The sequence below is a fragment of the Neltuma alba genome, unplaced genomic scaffold (genome assembly GCF_004799145.2).
Source record: "Neltuma alba isolate B1F8T4 unplaced genomic scaffold, ASM479914v2 tig00012148_pilon, whole genome shotgun sequence".
NCBI lineage: Eukaryota > Viridiplantae > Streptophyta > Magnoliopsida > Fabales > Fabaceae > Neltuma > Neltuma alba.
The window spans coordinates 151,677-174,273 of NW_021636697.1; the positions used below are offsets into that span (position 1 = coordinate 151,677).

The following is a 22,597-nucleotide window of genomic DNA, read 5'->3' on the forward strand; positions in this document are numbered from 1 at the left end:
TAAATATTAAATCGCGGATAAATATCTCTGTGCCTTTTGTGGGGCCATTATTTTGGGACCAGCGGCGATCCATGTGACAGCGACAATTTCAGATTTGCTGGAAGGATGATCCAACGGCCAGAGATCTGAAATGATTGAATATTGAGCGTTGGATTGGGAATCGTCCTGCGAGAAGCTGATGCGCAGTGAAATCGTCAACCCTGGTTTCCCGACCCTTTACAATTTGATTGGGAGTTTAATTAAAATTAGTCAGTAATTGCTCCCTAAAAATTTAATCAGGATGAAATTTATATGAACCTCAGTAATGAGGGTATAATTGGCCAAAAAAATAAAAGTAATGAGGGTATAAAATAGAAGGGAGCGCGGGAGTGTTGCCTGGAATTGTAATCTCCAAAGACGCCATTGCTGAAGCATTTTCAAAGCAGAGAAGAGGCACTGATTCAGTGATTGGGGTGTCATAACTTTGATTTGTGCCCTTTCGTTGACGCTATTTAAAATTGAAACGTGATGCCATTTCTAGTGCTTGTGAAGGGGTTGAGTCATGGAGATCTTGGCCCTTCACCGACACGACCAATGTGTTTATGTTTACCTGAGGGTTTCAAAAGCGAGAAGGCTAACCAGCAAGCGGCTGTGATGGGACAGGGCGAAGCCTGTTTGAGGATTTGAAGCTTCTCTGGAGAGCAAATGGATCATGGATTCAAGTTGTGATGTGTGATGATAACCTGACATGGAGTCACAGGCAGGGACGAATGGTGAGGAGATGTTGTGTAGCTGTATAATTGATGACGAGCATCTTCATGAACTCCTTCCCTCATTTCACCTTGCAAGATTTCTTTCTGTAGCCACTCCTTGAAGAGGCCATCTCTGTCTGTAGCAGAGTAAGAGGGCTTGATGAAGGAGACAGAAGAGGAGATATGGAGTTGTGGACTTTCGGGCAGCTACGCTTATATGAGTCCGAGGTTTCAATGAATTGTGAGTTTATGTGGAGCCCAGCCTTTAATTAACGTCACCTTTTCTGTAATAAAATCATTTCTAATCTTTTTTAATGTCTCCTTAAAGAAACTTCCTATGTATAATTATATTTTTTGTTGAATAATTAAATAACAAATATCTAGAATGATTAGAAATGAAGAGATTGATGGCAAAACTCCTTACTGAGAGTTCACATCTCCAAGCTACCCTGACATTTAATTGCCATTCTCCCCAAATCTCAGCCCCGTCAACAACACACATATATGGATCTTATATCTGAGTACTATTGTCTTGCATTATGTGAGTAAAAATAGACGTGCATGCGTCCATATATAGATCATATTGCAGCTTAACAACACTAGTCCGGATTCTGGCTTCTGCAGCTGGGAACTGATGATGATGGATTCAGGACTCATTAAAATTCCTCTCTTGAACAATGATCATCCTAATTATTATCCAATGTCATAAAGGATATGGGAACTTGAGATTCCTAGGAGGTGTAACGCCTTCCTTTGGCTCACCTTTCATAATTAACTCCTCACCAATAAATCTTGGGAAGAGCATGGACTTCATGCTTTGGTTCAACAACCCGCCATTTCCGTCGCATTTAAAAAGGTTCTATGTCGATGAGTTTTGGGACAGGATGGTCAGGAATGATATCTCGTTATCCATTTGATGGCGTGACTTATTTGCTATTATTTGGCGACTTTGTGGGAAGGAAGAAATGAAAGGATCTTGGAAGAGAAACATACTAGTGATCAAGTGTTGTTGATTAGAGCTAAAGTTAGTCTTAGTTGTACAGAGGAGGCAGGCATCAAACATGCAGGGGCCAATGTGCCTTGAGGAAGGATGGGTTGCTATGAATATAGATGGCACCTTCCCTTATGCCGTGAAGCAAACGGGCTGTGGAGGCATTATTAGATATCATTTCGGCACATTTCTTGATGCTTTCATGCTTAGACTGCATGAATTTATTGAGAAATTCTTACATGAGAGCTATGGGGTTGCTTGATGGGATTGAAAAGAGCTTGGGAATGCGGTTCTCTTCGGCGACTCCAGAGAAGCTATTTGGCTCACTGAGGAAAATAATCATCATGATCACGACGAGGATGACCTTATTTTCCGGGTTCAAAGCATACTGATGACAGGCTAGCGGGTGAGGATCAATAGGACAAACCATGGTTATAATGCAGAAGCGATTCAAATAATCTAAAGTTTGATGCTTTTTCTTGAACTGAATTTCTGTCTGAGGTACGTGAATATTAATGCCATTGATTACGTAGAGGAAACATAGAAAGATGGTATACACGAGAATTGAACTATGATTGCACAGAAAGTTTCAAGCTATCCCTTGAATTCTTGCGTGAGTAAGACCAACACATGCATCAACAAAATCTTGATCTATGAAATCCGTGGAAAATATCTGAAGCCTATCATCACACCCCTGGGAGAAGCACTGAGCAATGAAGAGCCTAGCATACCGATGGATTCTCTTTGTAACAGGTTTCACATGCAGAACTGGGTTATCTGGCACCGGCGTGACCGTATTCTCCACCCTATAAAAATACTTCCTGGACGCCACCGGTGCTTGTTCCTTCAAATGCTTCATATTGCTCTCGAATTTCGTTGACGGTAAGTCTGTGTTGATCCAGTCATCCTTCAAATACCCTGCGCTCCACAAGGCACCCCCTCTTTCTGGGGAACTCAATTTTCTCGGCCTCCAAACACAAATAATCCTCCTAGGTAAAACCTCCGCGATAGTCTTCTTGAATACATTATCATCCTGGTGAATCAGAAGCTCCCCGAGTTGATCCACCAAATACTTATCAAACCCAGGCGGGTCCCTGTGCCCAATCTCCGTTCTGAGCTCGAGAATTATGATCTCTGACTTCGTTTCTGAGAGAAATCTTTTCACATCATCCATCACAACTTGAATTCCGTACGTAATCAGAATTCCGTGACATACATTGCCATTCTCCTCAACACGAATATCAAGCACTCGCGTGCCCATCACGAGCTGTTCATGGACAGATAACGTTTGGCATTGTGCGAAAGGGCGAGAGATGAAGGGGACGCCGATTTTGTTGGTTGCAGAATCATGGGTTCCTGGCCAAACAATTTTATAAATATGAAGATTTTTTGGGTTGAGAGTTGACATCCAATTTTTTCTATCTCGGGGGTGGTAACGAGAACCAGGAAAGTCTTGCCCATAAAGTTTAAGATCAGAAAGACTTCTGTTTTGGATTTCGAGTGTGTTTCGTCTTTCGATCTGTGTAGCAACCGCGGAGCCCATCTTCTATTTTGGACGACAATGAATCGGACAAGGGAGAGGAAGAATTTTTGCTTTCTCCTCCTCCTGATTGGTTCTACGCTTGCTGCTGGGATTACACATCATATATCGGACAATGATGAAAACTCGAATACTTCTTTTCCTAAAGAAACTTTTGTTGGATATCAATGCTTGTGCCCAAATCGGTTCTTTTCTTTTCTCCATTGCTTTGTCATCAATTCAATGTTCCTTTCGTGTGTATTAGCTACAATACAATGATCCCCGTTTTGCCTTAGTTTTTTTTTCTTTTTGGGTCAGAACAATTATTCCTCGTTGTATGCGAAGGAAAAGGGACCCACGAATAGGAAATGATGCTAAATTTATATTCACTCGGTCATAAAATTCATTTAATCTAGAGTCTTCGTTATTTGGTTTTTTTCACGACAGATATAAATTAACTATTAGGTTCAAATCACATGCAGTTCGACTGTTAGACAAAATAATTTCTAGACCCAAGTGGCCAACAGACTGACTCATTCACTTGATTTACGGGCTAATATATTTATAAGAAAATTAATCTTTTAGTTCTTTAATTTTTAACTCAGTTTTAACTCAATCCCTCAATTATAACTTGGTACAACTTGGTTTCTGAACTTTTAACTTATTTGTAACTCAATTCTCAGTTTTTTTCAGTTTTTATACTATGATTCTAAGTCATATGTGATAAAAATAACTAATAACACCCTTATAATTATTTTTGCCTCAGCTCCACCTGTTCTGTTTTTCCAAAAAATAAAACAAACAAAAGAACAAGCTGCATAAACCAGATGATCATCCTTCCCACCAGTATTCGCAGGCTTGCCGGTGTCTTTATGGTCTCTGAGATCACCACAGTTGGGATTCAAATCTAACACTCACTTCCATTCTCGCTTTGAAGTTCACTGCCCTCATCCCCCGTTCCTCCCTCCTGAAAATGTTGCAGATTTGGAGGATAGTTTATTTCTTTGGAGTAGGTAAGAAAAACGGTTCTTTTTACGAAGCAACCATTTTCTAATCCCAAAAAGCATGGCAATCCAATTAAAAAAGTGACCTCATTCTTCCATACCGACTAACCCTAATTATAAGGTTCCATTTGAAGAATTATTAAAATCTCTACCTTCTTCTCTTCTCCTTTTAATAAGTACCTTCCCTTTTTATTTTATTTTATTAAAACGCCTCTCCTCTTTTGGAACCAGACACTACAATAACGCGGTACGAAAAGTGGATTGCAATATTTTGTGAATTGACCATCCATCATGATACCATCCACGGTTGAGATATCTCTGGTCCTTCTCCGCATTGGAAATTAAGAACTTGTTTAGAACAATAATTTAAGTTTTAAAAATTATTTTTTAATTGTGATTTATTAAAAAAAAAGTAAATATATAAGTATTTTGCCTCTAATTATGATCCCAAAAAGCAGTAAGTGGGAGGAAGTCAAGTAATATGCCTTTTTGCTTTTCGTCCACGTCAGCAAAAACGGGCGTATCTTCCCATCATATTCATACATACATGCCACCATTTACGCCGTCGGATGCAGACTTCATCCCCCATTCTCATCCCTAGATTACTTTGACTCCTTCGCTCTCCCCCAACTCCAACTCTGATCGAGACACACACCTTCACGTCAGATTTCCTCTTATACTAATCTCTTTCAGATATCTGACTGTGATGGAATGGTCATGCTCGTTTGCTTTCGCAAGCAACCAATGACACTCTTGAACAAACCAAGGAAGTGATCTGGTATATGTATATTCATGCACCAATCAGTAAATTAGGGAACTTTTATATCCTTATTCCTTCCCTGGTGATCCCCTTGTACTCTCGAGGTGCATGCACGGGGTTAAAATGGTAAGTGTGCCCGCAATTTTAAGGCAAGTCCATCCATCAAGATTGAGACAAAACCCTTGTGGTGTCAAGTCTCAAATGTAAATGAATGGGGCAGCTTTTTAATTATCAGAAAAGGTCATGGGGGAAAGGCTGTAGGCATCAAGTGTGGGAGGAGAATCTTTTGAAGCAGTCCAGACGCGGATATGGTGCGCATTTGTTGTGTACCTGCATGAACAATTGATGAATGCTCTTGCTGTTGCTATATGCAACCCAAAGTTTTTGGCTGTACTGTTTCCAACAAGCATATACGACAAGGACTGTGTACGTACGTCGCGATTTGACAGGCCTTGTTAATGGTTTGCTTTGGCATGAAAAAGTTGCTGTTTAGGTCACTTGTGCCCGTCACAGAGAGGATTAATTGCAGCGCCTTTGACAGTGAATATGCCCAACAAGTGGATATATTGTCCTGAAACACAAAAATTTGCCAACATTTTGGCGCACCAAAATGGTTTTTGTGACCTTAATACACAATCAACGCCCTGTAAATCAAAATAAGTGCATCCTCCTTCAAACACAATCGTGTTATCCCTATCAAAATTCATTCAGGAACCTGGGACAGCTCTGAAAGAGGCATAGAGCCCCATTTCACTCAAAGATTTCAGTGCTCCTCTTCTCGAATTTTGGTTCAGTAAGATTATGGTCATCTAAATTTGAAGCGCGCACCAGAGATGTATTTCCCAATGGCATACGATGTTGATAAACTCCCTAGAGATCCAGATACAAACCCAACGTTAGGCCCCATCTGGGTCCTCCATAGAAAAGGAATCGGAATCGGAAAAATTTGTACAGCATCTATTAGATTCCTATCTCTCCCCATGAATTTATCCCTTATCACTCGTTAGTTTCGTAGACGTTTATAATATTTGTACAGAGCTCTGGCAAAATATACACACACATATTACGTTTTAATTATAAAAACTAGTTAATTAATTTAACAAAATTTAAAAAAAAATTAAGTTGGTTATTTGTAATAAATAAGCATTGTTTTTTCTAAAATATTTTTACTAATCAAGTTTATTGACTAGAGTTATTATTGTTAAAAGGACTATCTTAAAAAAAAAAATATTAGAGACAAAATGGATTTGGATCTTATATTTAAGATCAAAATAAAAATCAAACTATATTTCACCTTATTCATTTCCCCCCTTCTAGATTCCTTCAGTCCACGTCATCATATTCTGTGTGCCTCACGATACTCGCATCTGCACCATCAACCACCGTCGGATCTTTCAAATCCCCCAGCTCATCTTCGCCCGTCGATCAATTTACTGGAAAGTGCAAACACGGGGTTAGCAGATAAGAGCTGAGAAGGGAGATCCTCTTGACTCTTTCATCTAACCCACACTCACACCTTCCTATTCTCTCTTTCATTTCTTTCTCGGCCGGCCATAATCAGGTTAGCTCCTCTCATGTTGCCGACTGTAATTGAATGCTTCTTTTTGTTTTCCGCTCTTTCTTGATTGTGCAAAACCCTAATAGAAACTAATCCCACTCGCCCCTACACTGAGGATCTGCTATTCATGGGCCGCTCCATTAATTAATTACCTCTAACCGTACAGATCCATTTCTTTCTGGTTTTCTAGCTTATCTCGTCATCATTTTAACGTTTTGATATAGGTTGTCTATTTCAATTCGTTCTTGACGCTTGTGATTGTAAATCGTCTCAATACCAGTCATGCTTCCTTTCCGTCCCCCACTTCTGTTGCAGACCCTTCGATAACTAGGTTTCTGATTCTTTTTCTCTATCCCTTTGCGGTGAATCTAGGGTTGGTAGCATCATTGTGTATTGCTCATGGATTATGGTGCTGAGTCTTCTAATGGATATCACGACATAGAGAGGAATAGCGTGGAGGATGAGGTCTCTACCGAGACCAGTGCAGGGCCTGACGAATTGAAGGATTTGAAAGCAGAAGAGATGCCAGAGAAGGCAACAGAGGATCGAGAGCATTCCCATGATCGGGGAGAAAACGGCCATCCCGAGGATAATATTGGAGATGACGATCCTTCTGACACATTTAGTGCTTCGGATTCTACTCTGCTGCATGAAAATCTTGACGCTCCTCAAGAGGCGGAGAACTTTGAGGAGGCGGTTTCCATTGCTTCTGAGTCTGGCGAACCCATGGAGGGGGAGGCAGAAGTAATTGTTAATCAGGAGGGACTTGATAGCATTCATTTGGATGGAATTGATTCTGGAGGGACCGTAGATGGAGTATTGGGTAATGAATCATACGGTGCAGGGAAGGATGAGTTGGAGGGCAGTGATGAGAATGCTGGAAAGGCATCATCTGAGTTAAACACAGATGTAGTTGTTAGGGAGAATGCTGGCATCACAAATATTAGCTCTGGTTTAGCGAGCGAGAAGACTGAAAATGAGGAGTATTTGACTCCAAGTGCAAACGGAGGTCTGGTCTTGGAAAATGAATGTGGAGACAGGGTGGATACTGTTGTTTCTGAATCTTATACAGAATCTGAAGCCAGTGAGAAGATTCTGGATGAAGGTGCTGGTTCTAAGGTTGAAGATTTGGAGGGAAGTATCAAGGATATTGTATCTTGGGATGGCAGTACTGAGGAGCAGTCTAATGCTCCAGGCAAACCTCATCATGAAATTGAAGATAATAGTGGTGAAGAAGTACACGGCAGCTCAGCTCACGTGGCTGCAGAACATCAGGTTGAAACTACTGGGGATGTAAATTATGAAGTCCACGGCACTGATATAAGCCACGAGAATAACTATACTGAAGGGTTGTGTATATCTGATGATAAGAGTACTGAATGTGAAGATCATTGCAATGTGAATGCAAAGGATACTACGGCTGGATCAGACTTAGAGCATAAGGAAGCAGTAACTGAACTAGGAGACGCTTCCCCCATTCCACTGGAATCTGTGGGGGAGAGGGCAATGGACCTGGATGCTGGAAGCTCATCTTTGCAAAATCCTTCTACTGATAAGGAAAGTATTCAAGCTACAGTGGCTGAATTTATTGAAGGAACGGACAAAAGTTATCCATCTCAAAACGATGACAAAGAATTTGTTGGGGGCTGTGATGGCTCCCCTGTTGTTGAGGAGCCTGAAAAATTACAGGAGAAGAATGTCAAAGAGAAGCATGCCCCTCACATCACTCAAGAACAGAATGTTCAGCATGCTGGGGAGCCTGTTTCTTCAACTGGAAAACCAGCTGTTACTAATCCATCTCCTGTTCGTCCAGCTGGCCTTGGGCGGGCCGCACCATTATTGGAACCTGCACCTAGGGTGGTGCCACAGCCTCGAGCAAATGGTACTGTATCTGGTACGCAGTCTCAACAAATTGAGGACTCCTCAAATGTTGAGGCTGAGGAGAATGATGAAACTCGAGAGAAACTTCAGATGATCAGGGTGAAGTTTTTACGCCTGGCTCACAGGCTTGGGCAGACTCCACATAATGTTGTTGTAGCACAGGTTTTGTATAGACTAGGGTTGGCAGAGCAGCTCAGAGGGAGAAACGGGGGCCGTGTTGGGGCTTTTAGTTTTGATCGGGCTAGTGCTATGGCTGAGCAGCTTGAAGCAGCAGGTCAAGAGCCTCTTGATTTCTCTTGCACAATAATGGTTCTTGGAAAAACTGGAGTTGGTAAAAGTGCTACCATCAATTCTATTTTTGATGAGGTTAAGTTCAATACTGATGCTTTTCATATGGGAACAAAGAAAGTTCAGGACATCGTGGGAACTGTGCAGGGCATAAAGGTAAGAGTCATTGATACACCAGGGCTTCTACCGCCCTTGTCCGATCAGCGCCATAATGAGAGGATCCTTCACTCTGTCAAACGGTTTATCAAGAAAACACCACCAGATATTGTACTGTATCTTGATAGATTAGACATGCAGAGCAGGGATTTTAGTGATATGCCACTGTTACGCACAATTACTGAGATTTTTGGGCCATCAATATGGTTCAATGCTATTGTGGTTTTGACTCATGCGGCATCTGCTCCACCTGATGGTCCTAATGGTACAGCCTCTAGCTATGATATGTTTGTCACCCAGCGTTCTCATGTTGTGCAGCAAGCTATTCGCCAAGCTGCTGGAGATATGCGACTCATGAATCCTGTATCATTGGTAGAGAACCACTCTGCATGCAGAACAAATAGGGCTGGGCAGAGAGTGTTGCCAAATGGCCAGGTTTGGAAACCTCACTTATTACTTCTGTCTTTTGCATCAAAAATTCTTGCGGAAGCAAATGCTCTTCTTAAGTTGCAAGATAGTCCACCTGGAAAGCCTTACCCAGCTCGGGCTAGGGCTCCACCACTACCTTTTCTATTATCATCTCTTCTGCAGTCAAGACCACAGTTGAAGACACCAGAGGAGCAGTTTGGTGATGAGGACAGCATTGATGATGAACTGGATGAGTCATCTGACTCTGATGATGAAACAGAGCTTAATGACTTGCCACCTTTTAAACCTTTAACAAAGGCCCAACTGGAACAACTGTCTAAAGCTCAGAAGAAGGCATATTTTGATGAATTAGAATACAGAGAAAAGCTCTTTATGAAGAAGCAATTGAAGGAAGAAAAAAAGCAGCGAAAGTTGATGAAGAAAATAGCAGAATCTGCAAAAGATTTGCCGACTGACTTCAGTGAAAATGCAGAAGAAGAAAGTAGCAGTGCAGCTTCTGTACCTGTTCCTATGCCAGATCTAGCGTTGCCTGCCTCTTTTGATTCTGATAATCCTACTCATCGCTATCGATATCTTGATTCATCCAACCAGTGGCTTGTGAGACCTGTGCTTGAAACTCACGGATGGGATCATGATGTGGGTTATGAAGGAATAAATGCAGAAAGATTGTTTGTTCTTAGAGACAAGATACCCTTGTCTTTCTCTGGTCAGATTTCAAAGGATAAAAAGGATGCTAATGTCCAGATGGAAATAGCCAGTTCCATAAAGCATGGGGAAGGGAAAGCAACTTCATTAGGTTTTGACATGCAGACTGTTGGGAAGGACTTAGCGTATACCTTACGCAGTGAGACAAGATTTTGTAATTTTAGGAGAAATAAGGCAACTGCTGGACTCTCCTTTACTGTCCTGGGCGATTCATTTTCAGGTGGAGTGAAAGTTGAAGATAAATTGGTTGCTAATAAAAGGTTCAAGGTGGTTTTAACTGGGGGTGCAATGACCAGTCGTGGTGACGTTGCTTATGGTGGCAGTTTGGAGGCTCAATTGAGAGATAAAGATTATCCTCTTGGACGCTCGCTGTCAACTCTTGGTCTATCTATTATGGATTGGCATGGGGACCTTGCGGTTGGCTGTAATTTACAATCACAGATCCCTGTTGGAAGGCATACAAATGTCATTGCCCGTGCCAATTTGAACAACAGAGGAGCGGGACAAATCAGTATTAGATTAAATAGCTCAGAACAACTTCAAATCGTTTTGATTGGGCTTGTCCCTCTACTTAAGAAGCTTGCTGGTTATGCTCAACAGCTGCAGTTCGGACAATGACGACAATGATAAAGTTAGTTTTTCTATGCTGCGACACTTGCGGGGTAATACTCTTAGGAATAACTTTCAAGATAGCATGTCTTGCTGGTCACCATGAAATGAGTGATACTAAGTTGCTTCATGTGTTTTATACCTACAAGTATCTTCTTTGATCTTAGTCTTTGTAGCTTCCCTTCTTAGATGTTCACCTCCGGTATTTTTGTTGCATCATGCTATTGGATTTCAAGTAATGCATCTTTTGAGTAATGTCTATTTTAATTACCTATGGTTGCGTGGATTTATTTGTTTTATCTTATGGTGTTATCACTTGGCTTTCATACTTAGATCGATGATTTTTCATTCCCCCGGAATCATTCTCTCTCGTTTGTTGTTATGGTTCGGGCATTAATATATATCCCCTGTATCTTAGAAGGCAGTGCAAATCCCAGCTTTTCTTGTCACCATATGTTCGACGTAGTATAGCCACTCCTAGGCGTGGCGAACGCCCGAGGAACGCTGTTGCTAAGTGGAGGACAGAGAGACTGGGAAGGAGAATAGACGTTGAATGCCAACCACTAGATCTTCTGTATTTTTGATGTTATCACACTGCATTGCTCTATTTAGCTGTTGCCATACGCCGGGACTAGGGTGCATAACTGACGCTTGGCGGCAAGTGGAAAATGGGCAGTTAAAATGTTAACCAGTCCATTCTAAACGCAATTTTGTTGGTCGTCTGTTGCGTGAGGTTCATGATAAATTATGTTCTTCTTGTCTTTAGTATAATATCTATTTAACTAATTTGATTAGATTAAAAAAATTAGGTAAGTTAGTTAATTATAAGAAATGTGACATGTTTTTTTTAAAATATTATGATTATCTTCCTGAATATCTTATTACTTCCGGTCTTTAATATAAGATCTTGTTTAACTTTTATTTTAGTCTTAAATATAAGATCCAAATTTATTTTGTCTTTCATATTTATACTTTTTTTTGAAGAGTCTTTCTAACAATAATTCTAGCAAATACACTTAATTAGTAAGGATATTTTAGAAAAGACAATATCTATTTATTATAAATAACTAATTTAATTTTTTTTAATATATTTAAATTAGTCAACTAACTCTTATAATTAGGACCAGAGATAGTATTTTCTTTTTTTAGTTCATTATGGTTGAGGGTGATGTATAGGGGTAATTTAGAAAAAAATTAATAAATATGAAAAATAAGTTTTATATTTAGGATTAACATTAACTCAATAATTAGGTCTTATATTAAGAATATGAAAAGTACTTGTTCAATCTTATTTATAAGGCATAGGCATTTCGAGGAGGGGGGCTTTTATGTGGAGCATCACATTGATATGGGGCAGCGTAGGGGATTTTTTTTTTAATTTTAAAACAGTTACATATTTTTAAAATTTTCTCCATTTCAATAAGCAGCATTGAAAATAATAGCTGGTACAGATTGGTTTTATCAAGAAATAAAAAATTAGACTAGACATTCAACTAATTGAGGTAATGGTTAAAAGGTTAATAAGTCAAATTGGAATCAACTTGGAGTTAAATCGGTCATATTAAAATAATATAATATAATTAAAAATAACAAAGTATAACAACATTAAGCATTTTGATCTTTACGATTCTTGAATAACTAAAAGTAATAATCAGTAATACCAGAATCATCATTAAAATTCGTTTAAATCTATAATGATTGAGATATTAGGATTTGATTGAGAAAAAATAAGACAAATAGCAATATAATCATTTAAACTGATTCATTATTGGTTTTTATCAGTTTATCCTCAGTTTGATTAGGTTGATACCGGTTTAATACCTAGACAAAACTAGACCATTAGCTGATTCACTGGTTTTTTAGTTGAACGGACTAATTCGATCTTTTTTTTTTCATTGGGTTTTATATTATATATATAAAAGAATTCTTTATTATTGTAAAAAGATCTTGGGGAAGGCAGTGCCGACGTTTATGTGCTCGTGTGAATAATTGATCTTTTGGTGTTGCATCATGCAACCCAAAATAATGGATGGGGTTGAGAATGCTGAGAGTACAGGACGAGGGCAGTGTGCTTTATCTTGGGTCACAACTTTGGGTCAATTGCACTACGAGAAGGTTCATTTGCCGTTTGCCATATGTTTTGCCTAAAAGACTCCTGCTTTCGTGTCTGAGTTAAATAAACGACATAAACGGCCCTTTTTTTTTTTTGGGGTGAACGGTGCGAACAGTCAGTTTTAGCGGAACGGCGGAACTTTGCATGGTGAAAGCCATTAGCTAAGATAAAAGCACTATGCACTCAATAAACTGTCCCCTGGTGCAACACTTGATCACAGGTCGTTTCGCTTCTGTGATGCAAAGTAAATAACATGTAATGATTTTTTTTGGGGTGAATATATCAAATTAATTATTGATTAAAACCGAATAGTAATATATAATAATCACTATTGCATCAATATATAATCGCTGTCCATACATAATCAGTATCATGAATGTAAAATATGCTAGCTATTACACGCACTCACGCAGTATGAGAACAGAAGAATTTTTCAGCGGAATCGGCACACAGCACATTTCAAAGGAAAACAGGAGCAAAATTATTGAATCACGGTGACGTTATAGGCAACAATGGCATCACCGGTGGCGGGGTTGAGCCAGTGAGTGTGGGCAAGTGCATAGCCCGTGCCAGCCGGAACTTCCCGGTGCCACCCACGACCGGCATCTCTCGGACCGGGTTCATAGCCGAGTTCTTGCCCAGAATGCTGATGGAGCTGCCATCTGTAAAGGAGAAGCTCATGGACATCAGCAAACCCAACTCCTGCTGACATGCCGACGTATAAAGACCCTGCGCCCGCCCCACGAGCTTCGAATTCGGGTCGGGCGTCTCCGTCAGGGGGTCGTCAGCCATCATCACGACTCCGAAAAGGGTGGTGGATTTGTATGTATCCACGGGTTCAACCACCCGAACAGCAGTCGGGTTCTTTCCACTGATTATGTCGTGGAAGTAGAAATGGAGGTTAGTGACGGTCTCCTTCTTCTCCGCTTCAGCAGCAGCTCTTAATGGGCTCATTGCCGCCGCCATTAACAACACAAGCATCATCATCTCAAATGCCTGCTTTGACATCTTTTTTCTGTTCTGAGTCACAGAGAGAACGCAACAGAAGAGTGCTTATACCAAATGGTTGTTTGTGGCTCTGTAAGAACATAATGCCTTGTACTTGTCTCTGTTTGCGTATATATAGAATATGAAGGCTACGATGGCTTTGTTCCGAGGATGCTGAGGAGAGTCAAAAGGGCGTTCAACAACAATTGACCAAATGGTGATTTTTGGGTGGCAGGGCGGTCTGAAGGTGCGGGTGGTCGTTTAGCTGTATTAGCAACCATGCTCAGCCGATGTTTGGGATGAAATTTAAATTAGGTTTAATAGAAAAGGCCAAAAATTGCAGCAAAATCACTGTAAATCTGGCGGCATTAATGGACACAATTGCCAGATGATTTAAATAATATGTAAATACATATATATCTTGTACCAAAAAAATCTCTCGTGTCACTTTCTTTGAAATCGTGTTCCATTTTCAAAGCATGCTCATTTTTTCCCTTGCATCCCTTTCTATCAAGGGATATATGACCTTTTTAATTTTTTTTTTAATATACATAATCATACAGGCACCCCTCAAGTTATGATGTACACTGTGTCCCTTGTAAATGAGTGACTAATATTGAGTTTGGCTGTTTGATTTGTTAAGGATTGGGCTTAATAATCTCCGTAATCAATTACTCTTTGAATTTAATTAGTTCTGTAGTGAAACCCACACCGACTAAATTAGTGTACCGAAACCCTTTGTTTCTTTCTCCTATTTAAACTAAATAGTTCCTTGCGTGCATTACATTTGATGGTGCTCTTCCCTGTTCAGTTGACTTTTCAATTCTTTTTTGAATATTTTCCAACCCCATATATTTAACATGGGGACTGGGGCCCCATCCCGATTAAATTAGTGCACATCTTTTCAAACCAAGACAGCTATGAAAGTATTGCTTATATTCAGTTATTCACATTCAACACCCAAGATTGAGCTACATAAATTTTTAAATCACCATTGTTGACATTTATACTATATAATTTATTATTTTCAATTTTAATATTTTTTCACGGAGTGAAAGTTAATTTTGAACTGTTTGCCGGGGGCACATACTTATTTATGGATCAATAAGGTACGGCAGATATTTGAGTCCTATTATTGAGAATAAAACTGGATCAAACTTAAAGAACTATTATATATATATATATTTTTTTTGACCAGAAGAACTATTATATTATTTCCTACTGAACATAAATTCGTCCTAAACATGTAACGGAAACAAGAGATTCAGGTGGTTGTGATGAAGATAAAAAGAAAAAGGTGGTTGTGAATTTTATTAGTCAAATTATGTTGAACTTACTTGACAATAAGACACATGCTGAGATTAAAAGACTAAATTAATTAGGACAGTAAAAGATAAAAGCTGGTTTAACTCGAGACCCTTGTGTCTGTACGTTATTCGTACCTGTTCGTGGAACGAGTTTTTGGGCAGAGAGTATTTCCCAAACACGAGTCTATATCCTCATTTGCAGCCATGATAGATAGATAGATAGAGAGAGAGAGAGAGAGAGAGAGAGAGTTCCTAGGATATCATGCGATATATATATATATATATATATATAAATGTCAACTTGTATTATGTATATCATAAAGAACAGCGGAGATGTCATGATAGAGAAAATACTCTGCTTTACTATGAGGTGTTGTAGGTATAATTAATCTCACACGGTAGAATCTGCATATAGGATAAAAATAAACCGAAAATCACATATATAGCGATTTCTCTAAATCAGATGTAGGAATATGCAAGAAAAGGAAAGCATAAATCATTTGCAGGAGGTGAACTTGCAGGTAACATTTCCAGCACCAGAATTGGCCCTCATGAAGCGTAGAGCAGTGAGGAGGACAGTCCTAGTTGAACCCATCAAGGCCCAATTCATGTGCTGCACCACGCTAAGTGGATGGTAAGAGAACTGAAGGCTGTTGTAGGAATTCAAAAGTGCAGTGACTCCTTCTCTAAGCAAAGTCCTGTAAGGGTCTCCTCTCCCATGCAGACCATTCCACAGTGTCATATCATTCCCATATCTCCTGGCTGCAGCCATTCCAAAAACTACTGCTACTTTTGTTTCTGGGTTCACCCCCCTCCAATAGCATTTGTATTCTGGCGTTGTCCACTTCCTGACAAATTATCAACATCCACACAAAGTAATTACTCCATTGTTGCAGTGCAAGGAAGTAGAAAACTTAAATTCAACCTTCCTTCATAATTATACTGGTGTGATCCATTGGTTTAACCCACTAAGGAGGTATTTGGTGCATTTTAATATGACTATTGAATACAATTGGTATTTTTTCAGATATTAACAAATGTAAAATCAACATAAATTTTGGTTGGTTTAAGATAGCTTGAAAAATACCATCTGATTAACTCAAACGGCACTACACATCTTGGCTCGACATCAATATATCAAATACAGACATCAATCTGACATAACAAGCTTCACTAAATGATCTTTTTGTTAAAGCCGATAATCTTACCGGTAAGGACACGCTGAAGCTTCTGCAAAGATAAGCGGTGGCGGAGGTGGCAATGGAGGCAAAGGTGGCAAGGGAGGAAGTCCAGCAACTGGAGGAAGCTGGAAAGGCGGAGGAGACTTGTGCTGTGTTGGCGGTGCGGGCACAGGATTTGAAGATGATGCGCATTGTTGCATTGGCTTGGCAGGCTGAGCTAGCAGAGGATCCACTGTGTACATTTCCATGTCAAACATCCTAAACATAAGTCTAAGGTTCTGGGGTGGACCAGAAGCTTCACCACAACCCATTGATCCCTCACCACTGCCTGACACACGAGCAGAACAACCATTCAAGTCCGGTGTTCCATCAAGCCTCATCGTATAGCTTCCAAACCAATTTGTTGTCTCTTCTCTTGACATAGTGACTTGCCCATTGCTATCAGCACAGGTCATGGTCACTTTAGCACCTGTGAGAAGGAAGAGTGGGGGAAAAAAAAAACCATCACTGCGGTTCAAACTTTGAAACATGGATCTCTAAGTACAGCGCTCAGTGGCGGAGAAACAGCATTGAATATCTTAATGACTGATTAAAACTCGTTCCCTCCTCAAATTTCAACGAGCTATGCAATTTTAGGGGATAATCCAAGAAGATCATGAAAATTAGTTGCTCTATGCATTGTTAATAATATTATTGGTATATGACCCGGAGTGCTCGATCTTTGACCGCAACTAGATTTTCTACCAGGTAATCTTAAAGGCGCGTTCATCCAAGATTTTTATCGAGTTGCAAAGCAAGGTAAAATTAGTATCAAATCCTTTTGCTCACAATATTTTGACTTAGAATGTATTGTATGATAGGGAAAGAGTACTTTAAACAAGCGGAAGAAAGACACAGTGATTTAAAACAGTAACAAAGTGAATGAAGGACAATGGATCTTACCATTAACAGGAAAATCGAAAAGCGATCTTTGGCCATCCTTGCATTGGTCACAGAACACAGTTCCGGTTACCATAGCATCTGCCTGAGTTCCATGGATCACAGCGAAAATGAGCAATGCTACGAAAAGAAGCTTCTTCCGAAAGTCCATGAATCTTGGACGCTGTCAAGGACACCACTGAGGCCAAAACAAAACCACGAAGGCACGGGTTGGTATGTCCAGAGTGGGATGAATACTTAAATGCAAGTGAGAATCAGTAAATGAGAAGCGAGTGGTGCACACATCCAACGTTCAACTGCCAGAGTTAATGAGGTATGTTGAAAATAAGTTTTTGGGGAAGGAATAAGCGTACGGTTTTCATTAATAAGTGATAACAAAGAAAAACCGTGTTGAAGATAGAACATGCCTTAAATAACATCCGTAAGTATCCATGTCTCATAAACCATTGCTGTATAACATAATGAAGCATTTTAACCCTCCTCATTGAATTAATGTGGGCATTTGTCATTAGTTGTATTTTTGAGCTTTTAATATCAGAGATCACAAATGATCAGTGAAATCATTGTGTCTTCTACAAAAATAAACCAATGGATTAAGCTACAAACTTAGCATTTTTTCACAGTTCACGGGCAGGTTTGGTGAATGTCAAAGAAGCAGGAAACGTAGGGCAACAGAAATGGCAGCTCATAAATGAGTCTGATTAGCGTCTTTAAAGGCTCTAAATGTCTCATGGGGTGTCTACAAGTAGAAATTTAATAAGAGCGAATCACGAGACATGGAATTTTTTGTCCGGGTAATAGGCATCAAAGGCCATGAATGCAAGAGCAAAACAGTAATGAATGATTATGAAATATGAGGGCTGAATTAATAGGTAGAAAGAGTGTCGCAATCAAAATTAAAAATTTATGGGATTAATGAAAGTAACTGTTGAGATTTGATCTCAGGGGGAGACGTGGGGTAGTTTAATAGCCGCTACGTTTTGAGCTGATATAGCCACGGCGATGACGGGTATTAGTTGGCCGTCAAGGTAGAGATGAACATTAACGAAGAGAACTCCCATGGATGAAGGGAAGGAATAGGGTTCAAGTGTGAACCCAACATCACAGGAGGAATCCCATTTACTTCAAATTCATGCACTCTCTCTCTCTCTCTCTCTCTCTGTGTCAGTGCCTTTTCAACCTCACAGTCTCACAGGCTCTCACACCACATGCCAGTGCACTCTCTTTGCTTTTGCAGCCTCTCTTCGTTAAGAGTGAAGGATTAAAAACCTGATTAGAGGACAAAATTAACTAATTTATTATTTTCAAGGGACCGTAGTTCATATTCTTAAATTTATATAAAAGATGTGATTTTTCAATTTTGCCCTTCACTAAAAGTAATTACTACAATAAAATACTCTCAAGAATTTAAAACATACCAATAACTTGTTGCCATTAAGGACGGTAAAATTAGGGGGGGAAAATTAATTAACCGATTTTGCCCGATATTTAGGACCTAGCAAGGCTAGGAAGTAAAACTTCTTCCTATAATTAAGACCAGTGGAGGTAAAGTTTTGCTCGGCCATGATTATTTTGTAAACATAAATTTGCTGAATTTATTTATTTACATAATTTAACAAAATAACCTCAAATCTTTGTGCATAATTAACGTTAGGGGCAATATTTCTAATAGAGATTAACCTCTCTTAAGGTGCAAAGGCTCAAAATGAACTTCTCCTCATGATAACAACCACCCAAAATCCCCTTTTTGGATTGAATTTAACAAAAAAAATCAGTCCCTCTCACACCATGACGAATTAAAACTTAAAACCGAGACATGTCGTTCCATCCAACAAGAGTACCTCCAATCTAGCAACTAAAAAAAAAAAACGTTCTTTCTCTATATATGGAAATTGGCAACCTGGAGAAAGTTTGCCGATCAACTCGTACTTCATTATGGATCCATCACATAATTTTACAAAAGCTGCTACAGTAAACAAAGTGGAGTACACCAGCGTCCACAATATTTATCAGATCGAACTCCATGGCCAAACGATTTAAGAATGACCAACGATATTAGAAGCTGACAGTTACTGATTTTAGCCAGTGGCAAAAACAAGACTGAGCAACCAACCCACACAAGTTCTTTATTTGCTTTAGAAACGTGCACGTTGAGCCAGCCTTAACCGTGCTTATTCACAAGTAACCGACGACAACAAAGGCAACAGTACAACACATGACAGATCATCATCCTCAATATCATTAAGATATAAATAATACAACACCAGAAATTCGCGTCATTCCACCGTATTGGATCAAATCAAAACAAAATACAAGAAATCAACAGCGGAGGGGAATCAGATCTGTCCTATGCACATACACATATTATTGAGTTGAAAATAAATACCAAAATCGTAAGTTCACAACCCAATCGATGTTTAATACAGATTTTCAAACGGCGAAAATTACCGCCACAATCGGCTATAAACAAAGATATAACAGCTAAGAGTATCTAGGCTACAAGTAGACCTACCAAAATTGTCTATAACCGTTTCAGTATAGTGTCTCAGAAATTCAGAATAGAAGCGTTTCGAAAAGTTATGACAAATTAAATAACACGGGGGAAAAAAAAAAGAAGCTCGGTCTTCAATTTCCAAATTTCTTCAAGTCTATTTCGCAGGGACAAAATTAATTCACAACCCTTCAGTTCTCTTCAACATGTCCATCCTCGGACTTCCCAGCGCTGCATCAGAAAGTAAACAAATTAACAGAATCAAAATAAGATCTGGAGAGACACCATACAATGGAAGTAACAACTATTAAATCGATTGGATGGTGATGGCCAGAAATCAATTATCGGAAACTATCCGAGGGACTCCAGGCCTAAGTACATGCTGGTGCTTCAGGGAAAAAATAGGCCACTTTCAACTTGAAATCCTGATTAGCGTATGAATTAAGAACATGACTTATGCATAATTGACCAAGACCATGTTCAACCCAGTGGAACCACGACAACGATTATGATTCATAGCTGGTCAGGTTCAAGTAATCAGATATAGTGAATAAGTGACTAAGCCTTAAAAAGTAGTCGTTGCTAAGTACTTGGACTAGACTTTTAACAATCGTCCCAACCGCAGAAAGTACAGGAATGCCAATGATGACTTCACATAAAATTTCTAGTACCCCTTAATGTAGGGTACCGGCTGGCAGTATGTCCAATTTACATATAGAGCGCATAAAACTTCGGACAGAAGGATCTAGCAGAAGGCTAAAACTGCAGCAAATTAGAACGAGCAAAAGCAACATTGCACAGCACAGGACAGGCACCCAATTAGAAGTCCTTGACTTTTAAGTTTTAACTCTCTTTTCTTCTTTTATTTTTTTTTTCGTTTAAAAAAAAATGCTACCAACAAAGGGACTCCTCTCAACATCAAAAGAAGTCTACAGAATATAATTCTACCTGAAATCATCTCAACTTCTAATTAATGAAAAAAGTTTTTAAAAGAAGAAAAAAAAAATGCATGTCTGAACCAACTAATAAGGCCAATCAAGAACAAATAACACAAGAAACTACCAAGTTTATTTTCGATTATCTTTACTGACAAACCTTGTGGGACGACTGTCATCAGATACTGCCTTCCTCCAACTCCTTTCAGCTCTTTCTTCTGGCAAATTGGCATGTGCATTGCCAGACCCAAAGCCCCTCCTACCAAGTCCTTCCTTCTTATCGACCGTCTCCTTAATCTTCATTGCGTCCAGCTGCTCGTCGATCTTCTTCCAATCCTGCCCTTTCTCGGCCAAAACCTCCTCCCTTGGCCTTGCGTCTCCGAATGGGTTTGGACCCTTGGGCTTTGCTACATTCCCAGAACCTTCTTGGCTTTCACTACTCAGAGGCAGTGATCGAGGCTGTAGATTAAGTCTCGGTCTTCCACTCGGTGTCTCAATTCTGTCAATGCCACCTCCAACGTTAAATTCCCCTTTCTTCCTGTTCCAATTATCCGAATCTGCACCACCGCTCGAACCAAATCCAACCTTCCTCTCTCTCTCAAACCCACCACCATTCGAACCGAATCCAACCTTCCTCTCTCTCTCAAACCCACCACCATTCGAACCAAATCTACGCCCCTCCGATGGCACGTAATTCTTATTAGATACCCAACTGTCCGATTCATCAGCTCTCGATTGTGAATCAGAAAAGCCTCCTCTATCCCTGTCCCTCCTCTCAAAACCATTCCCAACGGTCGATTTCTTCGCAGCAGCCCAATTATCTATTTCGTCAGCTCGCGAAGGCGTCATTTCACGATTTGAATCCCGGCCGAAGGAACCATTCCTCCTGGGCTCATCAGAAACCCTAGATGAACCCCATCGAGAATTGGAAGACTCGTCCCCGCCAGAATTCCTATTGGGGCGGTCATAGGAACCATAAGACCTAAAACCACCACCAAGTCGACCCCGGTCACGCTCAAGTTCCTCGGCAGTTCGCTGGCGAGGACCGGTTGGCAGCATCATGAGATCTTCATGCGTCAAGGAATCAGAATGGGAGGGTTTAGGGCCCCCGTAAGTAGTGAAATCGGCCAAGGGGATCGCCTGGGCCTTCTTCTTCTTTGGCTTGGTGGCAGCGGCGACAGCAAGAGAAGGAAATTGGGAAGTGTCATCCTTGTCTTTCTTTTGAAGGAGCTCGGCTTCTTGCTCTTCAGAATCAAGCGCCCATGCTCCCGGTTTAGCCCAGGCAGATACAGAAGCCGCCATTGCTATGCTTTGGTTCTCTCTCTCCGTGAATCCTTCGTTCTCTTTTTCTCAGTCGAGGTTGCGTTTGTTGGCAGCGAAAACAGGCGCGCGCGATGAATAAATATATCTGTGGGTTATGCCTTCGGGTCGGACGGTCGAAGGTCTTATCGCTCGATTCTGCCTGACCGATCTCTTTCAACGGTTATGATTTCGTTTTCTTTCTTCTTTTGAAAAATAAAAAAATAAATGATGCCTGATTTGCAACAGCCATGTAAATCTCTCGGGTTAAATTTCCTGCGGCCATGGGCACTTCAACTTTTATTATTTTCCTGCGGGTAAAGTAAACTACTTAATTTAAAAAGACGCATATTTATATATTTTTGTTATATATCGATATTTTTTTAATTTCAGTTGATGTTAAAAATCTCATACATCTTATAAAAACTAAAATATATTTCTCTCCATCAATTTTATAAGGAAAATAGCATTGCTTTGACTTTGATAATTTGATATTAAGTTGTGTAAACTGTAAAGCATGAATTTATGATACAAATTATACAATTATTATTATTGAAAAAACTGGTTGTTTAACATTTTATGCTACATTTAATTTGGCTCAGACCATATCACCATCAGTATGGGATCTATTGTCTATAGAATTATATCAATATTAGTTCATGGAATAAGGCTAACATGAGGAAAGTGTAGATTTTATCTAAAAACTGTTGATAC

General features: G+C 39.8%; 4 protein-coding genes and 1 pseudogene across 5 annotated transcripts; 1 reads left to right on the forward strand and 4 right to left on the reverse strand.

Annotated features, from left to right (window-relative positions):
- Positions 1–2,311: 2,311 nt before the first annotated feature.
- On the reverse strand, positions 2,312–3,265 carry LOC114723588 (PI-PLC X-box domain-containing protein DDB_G0293730-like). The gene has a single exon (XM_028909782.1). The coding sequence runs from the start codon at positions 3,263–3,265 to the stop codon at positions 2,312–2,314; it is 954 nt and encodes a 317-aa protein (XP_028765615.1).
- A 3,206-nt stretch (positions 3,266–6,471) lies between these two features.
- LOC114723619 (translocase of chloroplast 120, chloroplastic-like) lies at positions 6,472–10,957 on the forward strand. Its single transcript, XM_028909821.1, has 2 exons — positions 6,472–6,566; positions 6,936–10,957. The coding sequence occupies exon 2, from the start codon at positions 6,963–6,965 to the stop codon at positions 10,638–10,640; it is 3,678 nt and encodes a 1,225-aa protein (XP_028765654.1). The 5' UTR covers positions 6,472–6,566; positions 6,936–6,962; the 3' UTR covers positions 10,641–10,957.
- A 2,085-nt stretch (positions 10,958–13,042) lies between these two features.
- Positions 13,043–13,830, reverse strand: LOC114723584 (dirigent protein 23-like; annotated as a pseudogene).
- A 1,536-nt stretch (positions 13,831–15,366) lies between these two features.
- On the reverse strand, positions 15,367–17,377 carry LOC114723688 (uncharacterized). Its single transcript, XM_028909915.1, has 3 exons — positions 17,162–17,377; positions 16,247–16,688; positions 15,367–15,886 (listed from the first exon to the last, which is right to left on the reverse strand). Exons 1-3 carry the CDS (start codon positions 17,307–17,309, stop codon positions 15,535–15,537), a joined length of 942 nt encoding a protein of 313 aa, XP_028765748.1. The 5' UTR covers positions 17,310–17,377; the 3' UTR covers positions 15,367–15,534.
- Positions 17,378–19,501: 2,124 nt separating this feature from the next.
- LOC114723644 (eukaryotic translation initiation factor 4B3) lies at positions 19,502–21,956 on the reverse strand. Of its 2 annotated transcripts, XM_028909849.1 has the most exons (3): positions 21,215–21,956; positions 20,745–21,169; positions 19,502–19,880 (listed from the first exon to the last, which is right to left on the reverse strand). In XM_028909849.1, the coding sequence occupies exons 1-3, from the start codon at positions 21,884–21,886 to the stop codon at positions 19,841–19,843; spliced, it is 1,137 nt and encodes a 378-aa protein (XP_028765682.1). In that variant the 5' UTR covers positions 21,887–21,956; the 3' UTR covers positions 19,502–19,840. The 2 variants fall into 2 exon arrangements, with proteins under 2 accessions (XP_028765682.1, XP_028765681.1); XM_028909848.1 differs by having other exon boundaries at positions 20,745–21,956.
- Between the last annotated feature and the right edge of the window lie 641 nt (positions 21,957–22,597).